Source organism: Mastigoproctus giganteus, chromosome 2, assembly GCF_048544385.1.
Source record: "Mastigoproctus giganteus isolate SK-2022 chromosome 2, ASM4854438v1, whole genome shotgun sequence".
Classification (NCBI taxonomy): domain Eukaryota; kingdom Metazoa; phylum Arthropoda; class Arachnida; order Uropygi; family Thelyphonidae; genus Mastigoproctus; species Mastigoproctus giganteus.
In genome coordinates, this window is record NC_143576.1 from 235,557,837 (window position 1) to 235,571,354 (window position 13,518).

Genomic DNA, 13,518 nt, shown 5'->3' on the forward strand with positions numbered 1-13,518 from the left:
ACAAAGAAGAAAAAAAAATGCCATTAGCGAGATGATGGTACCTTACCTCTACAACACATCAGCAAACTAGTCCTAAGTACAAACCTTGAGCAGTAAGTGATTTTACCTGCTTGATTTCTTCTTGTCTTTCAAAGTTAGTGGCTAGTTGACTTCTGGAGCATCGAATCGAGTACGATGTGCGAATGGTAGTTGGAAAGGTCAACCTACGGGGATAAACTAAAAATAACCTAGATAGGACAAGCTGCATTGCATGCCCTTGAAGAGACACTTCTGCCATGGAATAAATCTCCACAGCGTATATAAACTGATGTTACAGTTCCTTAAATAATTAAAAGAGTTTTTATATCTGATATAAATAGACTTCCTCTCTCAATAGCAAGTATCATTTTATTATAAGCCATGTCGAAAGAATACATTTGAAGTCATTAACTAATCTCCAACAAAAATTAAGATCTGAAGATTGCGCCAATGTAGTATGAACAGAAGTTGAAATTTGAAAGGAATAAACACGGATTTCATAGACAAAATTTCAAGGTTTTTATTCATTTTTAGGAAAAATCCTTAAAAATCACATTTACCACTAAAAAAAATATAAATACAAAATTTTACAAACATGTAAAAGCACGCAGACAGAAACAGAATGATAAACAACAAATCACACAAGCAGAAATTGAAATCATAGATAAAAAAGCTGGCATATAAATGCGATTTACATACCAAAATATAATAAATTAATATAATTTGTTTAATAACGTGTTTATCACACAATGGAATGGAGTTTCCATTATGGCGTGTAAATGAAATTTCTGAGTATAATAAATCATGGAGAATATCATACTACGATATTGAATCGGTTTACAAGGTAAATCATAACTGTTTACCACCAAAATTAAGAATAGACAATTATCAACTCTCAGCAAAAAATTATTCACGTGTTCGAAACAAAATTTAATAAAAAATTATTGAAATTAAAATAAATATTGCGCATTATTTCATTTTGTTGTATATTTTCAACCTTTTATTCACTGCGTAGGTTTTGTTCTTCCACAACGATTGAAATAATTAAAAAAAACTTGTACCCTTTCTACAGTTACATTTATAGAATACAATGAATCCATATTATTATTATTATTATTATTATTATTATTATTATTATAAGCCAAAACTGAAAAAAAAACATAGAGATGCAAGTAATAAGAAGGAAAGCTGATAGCATTTGACATACTTTAATCTTTCACCAAACTGGTGATTGACTGGAATGAAGAAGAAAGGCTTGTTGTATAGAATAGTAATAAATAAAAATAAACGCATACACCATGGTGTAATGGTATTCTGTACGCTTTAAAAACAGCCTAATTTTAGATTTGACGAATGAACATGTAATGCTTTGATACATTTTTTTTTTTTTGAACTTATATTCTGCATCAGGTAACTTTTTGTTGTTGTTTACTTTCGGTACCGTTATCAACATTCCTACTTTCCAAATAAAATAATTGTAAAATTGACATCATAACGTCATAACATTGACTTAAACGTAACAGTTATTCCTAAATAATTCCTACCCCTAAATAAAACATCAACTTTTAAACGTAACAGTTATGCCTAAATAATCCTACCTCTAAAAAAAAAAAAAGTCAACTTAAACGTAACAGTGGACTTGGCACATTGTAGACTTAGCTGCTCATGCGCAATAAAAACCAAAACCAAATCAAACCTAAACGTAACAGTTATGCTAAAATAATACTACCCCCAAATAAAACATCAATTTAAACGTAACCCCACGGGCTCACATCTGGTGAGTATGGGCTTCGCAAACCCAGGGGCCTGAGCTGGATATCATCATTCTTCTCTTTCTTGATGATTCCTTTCTGATTCTCTCTCTGTCAGGATAACTCGGGATTTTTTTTTTTTTTTTTTTTTGGCTGGTGCAGCATGAGCCTCAGGTTTCCTTGCACAATAATAATAATAATAATAATAATAATAATAATAATAAAAAGTAACAGTGGACTTGGTGCATTATAGCCTTAGCTGCTCATGCGCCATAAAAACCAAAACCAAACCAAACATACGTAATAGTTATGCCTAAATGTCAACAGTTATGCCTAAATGTAAAATGTCAACAGTTATGTCTAAATAAACCTACCCCCATATAAAACATCAACTTAAACGTAACAGTTAAAGCTAAATAATAAATGTACCCGTGAACGCTAATACCAAAATGTCACCAACCCCTGATATAAAGTACGATAATTAACGCATGAAACTAAGTACGTAACATACTTTCCATTGCCAACCGAAAACTATTTATCGTTTCCTGTGTACAAAAATACAGCGACATCTAACGAGGATAATCAGAAATAGATAAAATTTAAAATCAGACAACATCCTGCTGTAATCAGAAAAGTTTAAACAATATTTAAATATTTTTTATTTAAATATTTAAAAGATTAAATAATATTTTATAAGACAAGCTGAGATTGGATAAGTATTCGAATGTCGATGCAATTACTTAAATCTAATGACACCGCTAGACATAAAAAAAAATTAATTATGTACACTCCTTTACTATTACCTTGATATGGTACGACATTTCACCCACTGCATACATTATTTCGAGAAGTATATAAGGCAAGCAGAATAAAATAGGATTTAAACGTTTATTATTCATTAGGAGTCATATCTTACAAAGTAAACTGCAAACAGTTGCGATACTAGGACACATTCAGCTTAGTAACACAAAGAAATATAATTAATTACCTGAAAATAGCTGCACCTGAAATAAAAGTATTAATATGGTTAAATCTTCGCTTCTTGACGTTCTTAACTGTGTTTCATATTAACCTGTGAAACACAGTTAAGTTGATAAGAAACACATTGTAATAATAATATAATAATATTTACCTTGTTGTTTATTAGAACCTAGCTGTTTCTGATGCACAAATCGGCTTGTCACTACTACGATAATATATACTAGATACAGACATACAAAACCTGCAAACAGGCAAATGAATAGTTTAAATTATATTATACATTAAAATATTTACAATTCATGCAGCAGTTCTTTTTAAATTATTAGCAATAAAGTGATTTCTACTGCAAATGATAGAGGAATTGATTAATATAACCAGAATTGATTAATACAGGATATGAAGCTTAGCAGCTTTATTTACTTTCCACTAGAGGTCGCCTTTCTGCTAATTGTATAAATTATGAGATATTTATTTATTTCAACATAAAAACTTATTACAAAAAACTTATTTGTTCTCCAAAAGCTTATTACATATTTGCAATACAGAAATAGTAAATTTTATTAAATTCTTTTTGTATTATAGTTTGACTTTTATTTACTCTCCAAAAGAAAGAGAGTAAAAGTTAATTCCAGAGGAAATCAAAAAGAAATTTAATACAACTATGAGGCGTAGCAATAAAGTTTCCGGAATGGTGCAATAAAAAGCACACAAAGTGAAGGAGTTCAAAAATGGTTTCATTTTTATTCAAAGTAATCACCATCAAACTGCATGCACTTATTACACCATTCTAAAAGCCTAAGAAGCGATAAAGAATTTAGAGCTGAAAGCCTCAGACTACGGGAAATTCTAAAACCATTCTAAAAGTTACTGAAGAGAGTCAGCGAAGGCATCCAAAGAGATGATGTTCGGTTCGGAGGTTATGTTTCTTTCATATCCCCAATAACCTGAAATCTTAACTTTGTGGGTAGTTTTCACCTTGGGACACTAGGAAGAAGTCCGCTGGTGTTAGATCGGAAGAGCACAGTGGATGATTGATCTGTACAATGCCAGAAATGTCTTCAAAACGAGCACGGGCATTGTCGTGCAACAAGAACCAGCTGTCTTTCTCTCGAAATTGCGACCTCATCCAGGAAATGCACTTCAATAGTCTTTGAAACACCTGTACGTAGAACATAACATTAACCCTCTCCCCGTCAGGTATAAATTCCTTGTGAATCACATCCTGTATGTCGAAACACATGAACAGTATGCATCATCCTGATCCTGGACTTCTATAAACGAAAGTTTTTTTTTTTTTAAATCCACTGTATGCTCTGACACTTCGTCTCTGGGTGGTACTGAAATATCCAACACACATCGGTGACAATACAGTAGAAGAATTAGGATTGTCTTGACAAGACTGGATGAAGTCTTCAAATGATGACATTCTTTGTTGCTTCCACTCGGCAGTGAGACAGTGCCGCACAAATTTTGCACAGACTTTTCCCTATATCATCATGCAGAATTTGACAAATCGTCTACTTTTTCATATCGAACTCATCATCTATCATTCCGATGGTCAAACTTCGATCTCTTGCCACAATTTCCCGAACTTTTGGAACTGTTTCCTCATTTCGAGAGGTTGACGGACGCCCACTTCTTAGTTCATTGCGAACATCTTCACGACCGTCTTTGAACCGCTATTATACCATTCAAACACACTGACGCGACTTAACATTTTATCACCATAAATAGTTTTTACTATTTTATACGTTTCCATCGCAGATTTTTCCAGTTTAATGCAAAATTTGATGTTCGTTCGTAGCTCCATTGCAAAATGTGACACGGAATGTTAACGCTACTAACGAAACTGGTTGTTACTTGCAACCTGTCAGCCTACTGGTTAATCGCTTCATCTGTTGAAGGAAGTTTGCACTACAACATATCATTCCGTTTATTTTCAAATTCATCGAACATAACCGCAACAACACCAGTCCGGGAAGTTAATTGCCACACCTCGTATAAGATTTTTTACAGTGATTCCACTGCATGAAAATTGAGACATTTGTATTGAAAAAGTTAAACAGCTATAACACAAATAGTAACAAACATTACGAATGGTTAAAACTATTGTAACTCGGGTATAAGGAAACAGTGAAAAGCAAAATTCATTAAAGCACGCAGGCTCTTTTAGAAAGTAGCTTTCATTATATCACAATAACCAGCTATTAGAATGGATTTAAACATGTCAGAAATCTATTGAAGGCTATCCAAGGCGTGGACGACCAATACTAAGATAACTATTTCTAGAATATTACTATAATCAGTCGTCGAATTTTGTTATAAAAGAGATGTTTTATGATTGCGAAGGAATATTATATTAAATCCTTTATTTCTTCTTTCTTGGTCACATAAAGATTATGCAGAATAAAAATTTTAAATAGAAAGAAGGTATACAAATCCAATAGACTAATTGATAATAAGTAAAAGCAATAGCATATCACTAAGAGAGCTTTCAGATATAAGAAGTAAAATAAGGTTGAGCATTATGTTTTTGCCAGTCCAGGAATAAGAGATTTCTATTTACAGGAGCACCTATGTATATATCACATATTTACACATCTGATCTGAAAGCATACAAAAATTATTGTAAGAGGCGATAAGTGAATAGCTTGATATAGGTATTATTCTTTATATAGCATATAACATTCATTGAAATATGCAGTTGCGATGCTTTTCAGGTAACTCGGCTTTTTGGAGAACCGTACACGGTCATAATTCAGTTGTCAGATCAGATGGATAAACGGGATAAACATATCTCCAAGATGATGCTGATGTCTATTATGACAGAGGGAGGGGGTTGTTCCTTAGTAGGGGTACCTTCCAGTAGCAGAGGTACCATGCTTCGGGAGTATCAGCAATATCAGTAAGAAACTTCACTGTTGCTGTAACCAATCTCTCTAATGACCCTAATGTCTCTTATTTTGGTTAGTCCAGGGATATTGAAAACAGTTGCAAGATCAGTGGTTCTAAAACAAGTCAGAACCCAGTATTTGAAGGCAGACCATCTGATTAACCAGAATTCCTCTGTAAACAGGTGCTTTAGAGTAGGAGCATAGAATCCCCACTCCATATAGAACAGAGTACTGTAGTTAATAATGATATTAATATATGTTTTGTAATGCAAATGTTATATACATGCAATAGATGTCATTTTGTATTCCATTTTATCTTCAAGATGATTATTTCGTTTATTAAACGGTGGATTATACTATTTTATATCCTTTCAATATAATTAAAATTTTATATTTTTATATAATTAAAAATATTTGCTTATTTCTCACAAGATTACACAATGAACAGTGATTCTCTTTTATGAAACCCCAAGCACGAGAGGTATTAGAATCTATAGTACTTAGTACCGTTCAGGGGTTGAAAAGATGAAAGAGGATACTTGTTTGTATTAGACTTTAATTTCTATAGATTGTAATTTTCAGGAAATATGTATAAAGGGAGTATTATTCCAGAAAACGGAAGTTGAAGGAATAAATGAGGAAGAAGAAAAGTTGGTTCTATCCAGAATAACTTATTCAGGAAAGGTTGAATTAAAAACAATAAAGTAAGAAAGGGATTGGGGTTGAGATACAGGAGGAGATGAAGTTCTCTATGGAACGTAGACAGGCAGCATGAAGACCTACGGCGTCTTATCGATGATTTATCGAACGATTACTTTTAGAGACAGAGGGGTCATATATAAGGGAGTTGTAAGACAGTACTTGGAAATCTGTGTCCAAGTGTGGAGACGGGACTGAAAAAAAAAAGATATTGAATTTCTCTAATGGATCCTCCAAAAGCAGGCAGCTTGCCTGCCTAGTGAAATCGGCAAAAGGGTGCCCACATGAGGAAAGGCCTCGAATACGTCAGCTACAGAGTTTGGCAACTTTAGAATTTGATGAGGGACAGTAAAATGACGGTGAATTTTTCACGGTTATGACTACTAAAACTATCTGCCCTAAATTGAAATTACCCAAAAGAGAGAGAGAGGTATACAATGGATTGTAGGATGTTCTCTTTTAATTAGTCGAAGTTACCTCCATTCGTAGCCGAAGCTGACAGCTTGGGAGATTCTTAAATCAATTGGATAGGTACTTATGTATGTACGGATTAAAACACATAGGTAGTTTCTTTTTTTTTTTTCTTTTTTGGCTATTGGATCAAAGCATGAATAAGGGTATTGGAAAAAAAGATTATTACACTGCAAAATAAAATTATAACTGAAACTAATCTTTTTTTATATATAAATCTGAGTTAGAAAACATTTTGAACTGATATTCTTTAAACTCTTAAACAAATTAATTGAAAGAAGGGCGTTACACGATTATTCGTCTTATTGTAATGAAATACAATGGGCGACCACGCTTCTTATGTTTCATACCAAATGTTACAACTAATCTCTTTTACTGAAAATGTTAAAAGTTACTTCAACAAGCATCACCAGAATAAAATTGTTTAAATTTTTCTATTAAGTAAATCCTATAATCATAGAAAAATAAGAAAACAGATCGTTTAAACTAGTTGATTGAAAAATCAACTAGTTTAAACGACTAGTTTAAAAATCTACTATGATTGAAAAAACAATTAAGGTATATCTTCAGAGTAAACTCACCTATCGCATGTTGGATGTAAATGGTACCACTGTAGAATAGATAAAAAGCCCAACTTCCTGCTCCGACATAGAAACCCACATCCCTCAAGAATGGCCTCTTCACCATGGTGAATGACTGAGAAAGGAATATTGATCCAGCAACCACGGTAGTAACAAAAATTCCTCCACCTTCATCCCGTAAGGAAACAAGAAAAGTAACAGTTAATTACGAAAGCTATCCCGACTTTAGTTACTGTAGCTTAGAAATGAAGTTAAGAACTTGATATGATCTTAATTAGTTTGGTTTTTTATTTGTATACACCTACGATAAGGCTTTGTGGGTGGGGGATTCATTTTTCAAGGACAGCTTCTGAAATTGAGGGATCAGTAGATCGCTTTTTGTGTCGAGGTAAATTCGTTTAACATGTACTTATTTTTTTCCCCTTTTATTAGTTCGATTTTTCAAAGGATGACCGCTGTTTATGATCCAGTAGTTTTCCATTCACCACACAACGAAAACGTTAATTACGGGGTATATCAAGCAATTTTTTCATCTTTCTTTTTTTGCCTTTTCAGGAAAACTTTTCAAAGAAGTGTAAGGGACCTGATTTTAAGGAAAGAATTTGTTTTCTTATTTCTGCTAGGTCTAATATCAGTTTTTACATTAAAAGGTACTGTACATTATCTCTGGTGAACTGTGAAACTTGTAACTAAAATAAGATTACTCATCACCTTCTCCAGTTCGTTAGTTTTAATGATTGTACCTCAATTTGGGTTAACTACTTTTTTCTTCACTCTTTGGTGATTTTGTAAGAATTTTGAAAAAGTGCAAAAGCCACCTACCTATCAGTCCTCCAATGACCATTTCTGTTCTTCCTTGTTGTATTCCTGCAATGGCAGAAAAGATGTCGGGTGAGCCATTGCCAAAGGCCAATAAAGTCACTCCCTTTCGAACGAAAGTTAAAGAAAATAAACTCAAGTAAAAAATTAATTAAATTATAATGTCTTATCATTTATAATTACAATTATTAATATTAATAAAAGATTAACTTTATGTCCTTTACGTAAAAAGGGCCATAGATGGAAAATGAGTGTAGTAACAGAATTATATATAATTGGATAGTGTACAGAGGGTTGCGATTACTCCTTTATCGTATGTTGCATTTTTATTCCGAGGAATTGTGTGGAAAGTTGGTAAATTGCTTTATAGTAGAACAGGACATTTTTGGCTAATTCCTGCTATACCCCAACCAGTGGAGGCACATGGCGTTGGCCTTCGGGAATACTGTTCAAGGTTTAGGCCTAGCGGATGTCAAATGAACTAATGAGACTCGTGCCAGAGAAGAAAAATGCATTGAATGCATGTAAATTATCAGGCGACACAGAAGACTATGGTAGATATAAGTGAGTCTGTAATCACAGCACAAAGGAGGTTATGCAAACAAATCCACAACAGAATACGCATATTTTTAATACGCAATATACACTGAGAGGACAGAAATCATGGGATACCTACCTAGTAACGGGTAGGCCCTCCTTTCGCCCGGATAAGGGCAGTCACACGGCAAGACATTGAGTCCACTAGTTCACGAAAGCGTGGACGGGTATTTTCCGTCCATGCTTGCTGCACCGCTGTCCATAATTCCATCACATTCCTAGGTTGAGGATGCAAAGCTCGAACGGACCTTTCCACAGCATACCACAGCGTTCATGTCCGGTGAACGGGGAGGCCATTCCATGGTGGTAAAGTCTGCGGAATGCTCTTCGAACCATGTTCTAGTCACCATGGCTCTGTGGGAGGCGCATTGTCCTGCTGGAAGAGTCCATTGCCCTGTGGATGCACGATGGCCATGAAGGGATGCAGATAGTCTGCAAGAATGTACACGTAACCTGGACTGTTCAGAGATGCGTCTAGACGTACCAGAAGTCCCACGTGTGCCTAGTGAACACGCCCCAGACCATTACCGACCGTCCACCTGTCTGAACAGTTCCTTGTTGACATGACGGGTGCATAGCTTCGTGCGATTTTCGCCAGATACGCACCCTCCCGTCCACTCGAAATAACTGGAAACGGGACTCATCGGACAAGGAGACTCGTGTCCAATCATCCAAAGTCCAGTGCCGATGTTCTTTCGCCCAGTTGAGGTGTAGAGACCTGTGTCATAGTGTTAGCAATGGGGCTCTTGTTGAACGGCGGCTCCCATAACCTATTGCAGCTAATGATCCCCTGATGGTATTGGTAGAGGCGTTTCTGGCAGTTCCTTGAAGTCGGCGGTGATTTGTGCCACTGTCGCTCTCCGGTTGGCTGAAACAATACGAGACAAATGAACGTCGACGGCCACATTCATCCACCAGCATTCTCCGGCCGCAACGCTGTCCACGATCAGATGTTATTCCGGAAATGGCGTATTCCCGACACACTCTTGATATTGTTGAACGGGGATAGTGCAATTTCTGTACCACATCGGCGATAGAGTAACCCATGCATCGGGTACCCATTGTCATCCTCTTTCGAAGTCGGTTAACTTACGACGTTTATCAATACTAACATCGAATTACCGTCTACATCAATGCACTGTACCTATATACCTGCCAAGCGGTGGGTTCGTCCACTAGCGAGAGGGTGACAGCGTTGCGTTGCCCAGGAACCAGGTATCCCATAAATTCTGCCCTTTCAGTGTATTAACGCCTGATAGCCATAGCTGCTTTGGCACTATCTTTCACAAATCAATTCACTTTTCCGTCTTCTGGCCCATCGTTCGTGATTCATGATCATTGATCCCAGCTTTCATTCTGCATATAGCTTCAAAGCAACAGCTCTGAAGGAGTCTACTATTTTTAAGACAAGAGCAACCATGCTTAATGAAGCATTTATCAATTGCCAATTGATAAATGCTTCATTGAACAGTGCACTATGTTTTATACTATTCACATTGTATATAGATACATGTATATTTGGGGATGCTGTTCACCTCAAATAAGTGTTTCAATATTTCCAATTTTAGTTGTATTCTAAAATCATCACACAATAGACTTCTCTTAAAAATAGACAATTTTGTTTAATTAATGCATTTATTACTTCCTGAGTTAAATCCAACTATGTTATAACTTTAAAATGCTATTATAAGCAATATTATTAGCAATATTGAAAGTTTAAAATGTTCAATAACTTATAATTGAATGATAAAATGCATACTGAAAGGATACAGCAACGTTCTGGGACATACGAAGAGTTTTAGATATTACGAAAAGCGAGGGACACAAACTGGAAAAGAAGAAAAGAAATGTAATAATAAAGTAAAACGTAAAAAATCATGGGTTAGTTCTATAGTTCAAATGCAAGATTTTGACTTAGAGCTTTATCTATTGAACTTTTTATTCAATCTGAATGAAAATATACCATTTTATGTAAAGATTAGACAGTGTCTAATCTTATTGTTATTGGACAGTGTCTCTTATATGTTTTTTATAAATAAAAAATAAATCAGCAAAACAGAAAAACCAAAAATTACTATAGACATTTATGATTTTTAACACGCGTTAGAATTTCTAAATCATGAAACTCTTTATTTGAATTATTAGCATCTGCGAAGCAAGTATTCAAATCGATACAAGACTTAACTCTTACTCTTTGAATTGAATTAAGAAAAAATTAAATATATAAATGCTCAGAATCATATTGTTTCTCAGCCGGTGATGCAATAAAATTTTTGAAGAAAAGCGAAATTGGTTTTATAAAATGTCCAAGATTATCTTCAAAGGGTAATTTGAACGTCAAAGAGGTTGAGTGATTGAGCAAATTATTCTTGAACGTCAAAGAGGTGGAGTGATTGAGCAAATTATTTTTGAACGTGTTAAATATGGGTTCCAGTAATGAGCCTAGAAGAACACAAAATCTATATTACAATGGTGGAGACTGAGAGCTTGTAAATACTTTAGCGAACCTCCAGTTACTTTATCTGTTCTGTTAGCAAGACATTGGTGAACTGGGAACAGAGAGGGGGAGGTTATTTGCTTTAGAGTTCCAGTTTTCTAATTAGAAAGGAAGAGTGAACCCTAAAGGCTTTTTAGAAATTTATGAGTAAGAAGAAGTAGAAACCTAACCAGGCTAAAATTTCCAATATGTATGGATTGATTATAGTGATAAAAGAGCTTAACACTAGTAGATAATCGGTAAATTACATATACATAAATACTCATCTAAAGCAAACTAAAATGAATTTATTATCTATTTTGAGACTTAATGATTCTTTGATATATAACACATTACTTACAAGTCATTGGCAGTGACCCCTAGAGCTATGAACAGGAACAACAACCATACAACCTGTTAACATAAAATAAGCATCAGTAATTTTGGAAATTATAGATTGAGAGAAAGATAGAATTGGGCTAATAGTTATGCCACGATTGCCGCATTGTTAATGTATTTAATTAAATCTACTCTTGAACCATCAAGTATTCGTAATTCTATTAATACTGAATCACAAACGTACTTACGCTTAAGCAAACTGAGAATGGCGCCTTCTCTGGTCCAAAGGCGCAATATATCTGGATGATGTAATCAACGTAGCCAATCGGGCTTTTGCAGCCTGGGACAGATTTTACAAAGTCACACCGATCGGATATGTTAAGAGAGTTCACCTCTCTACACTGGAAAAAAAAATGAAATAACTAGAGTAAAAATATATTTTAGTCCAAAAGATCTTTGTAATTCAATTGTATTTCAGTCGATTTGAACCCTTAGATTATATTGAACAGTGAAATATTCAGAAATCGGGCCCCGAAACCGTAATTAGGGTTTCGAGAACGCATTCCCCCACCTCTGCTAATTCTTTATAAATACTAACGCTAATGAAATTAAGAACACATACCATAGCTGTCAATAAATAATCAGTGGAATTGAAATTCGTGTCGTTCAACGCCATGATCCTTGAGAAAATCTTAATTTAGACCGTCTTCGATACCGCCTAACAAGATGACGAGATTTCTTCGTGGGTGCTGTAACGGCGTGGTGCGGATGCATCACCAGCGAAACCCTCCTACTGACTAGATCGGGATCCGATCCACAGTTTAAATAGCTTTGGTAGGACGCGAAGCTTCAGTGTCTTATCAGCAAAGGTAAAAATGATACTGGAGCGTTCTCGATTGTTTTGCAAGTCTATTAGAGGTATGCACTTCAGACCTGGTGAAGAGCAAACAGTTGTTATCAGATATAACAAAAAAATAAATAAGAATTGGCCCTTCCGCCTTGCGTAGGACAACCCACCACTAAATTTTATCTGTTATTGCAAGGATTTGACGTTGTGCTTACGTGGATTAAATTCCATAAAAATCACCAATGCCGACAATTCAGCACGAGAAATGTTAAATTTGATTTGTTGGTGCTAGGCACCAACCATCTCATGACCTTTTTAAGAGGAAAAATCGGACGAATCGCTGTTCTTTTTGAGATATGGAAACTTTTTTCGACTTTTTTAAGCGGTAAGGATATTAAAGGATATTCATGTATAGGGTGTCCAGAAAGTTTTGTAACTGTCGTGTTAGAGCTGATGTGTTATTCAAGACTTTATTATGTCCACATTTTGTGGAGCTAAAAAAAAGTAAGAATATAAAAAAGCAATGATATTTCACCCAATTTGTAATACGAAACAATTTAGGACATTTTGGAAATTTTATTCTCATCTAACCGAACCGAGAAGCCCATAAATGTTTTGTCCATACAGTAAATATACTATCAGTTTATGGTGGACGGCGAGTGTAGAGTTTAATAGACTGATCAGTCATGGAAGTATAATTTAGAATATATTTTTTTAATCATTTACGGATTAGCAGGAAACCAAACTGAACATTTAATTTTCGACGTGCTAAGCATACACATTTATAGCCTTGTTCCATCACTTTGCCAAATTCTGGACACCCCTTGCGTTAAAATACGTCACTGTGATAACCAGCGAAATAATTCTGAACGTTTACCACCAAGCTTTTGTTTAAGTGGATAAAACGTATGGAAATCACTAGGGGCAAAGCCAGGACTGTTCAAGGCAATTGACTCTGCATAGAGTTCATTATATGGTTTGGCTAATAACAATTACACAAAGACCGTTCACTTTACACGGCAGTCTATAATTGTATGTGTGTGAT

At 34.9% G+C, this 13,518-nt stretch overlaps 1 protein-coding gene across 3 annotated transcripts in view; it reads right to left on the reverse strand.

The window, feature by feature from the left end:
- LOC150090263 (mitochondrial sodium/calcium exchanger protein-like) overlaps positions 1-13,518 on the reverse strand; it is an 86,668-nt gene that overhangs the window by 13,280 nt on the left and 59,870 nt on the right. For all 3 annotated transcript variants that reach the window (XM_090369037.1, XM_090369038.1, XM_090369039.1), the window contains exons 2-7: positions 11,875-12,027; positions 11,649-11,701; positions 10,582-10,639; positions 8,218-8,320; positions 7,396-7,563; positions 2,902-2,991 (exon numbers count right to left, since the gene is read on the reverse strand). In XM_090369037.1, the coding sequence (XP_090225163.1) occupies positions 2,902-2,991; positions 7,396-7,563; positions 8,218-8,320; positions 10,582-10,639; positions 11,649-11,701; positions 11,875-12,027 (625 nt within the window). The remainder of the gene's footprint in view (positions 1-2,901; positions 2,992-7,395; positions 7,564-8,217; positions 8,321-10,581; positions 10,640-11,648; positions 11,702-11,874; positions 12,028-13,518) is intronic.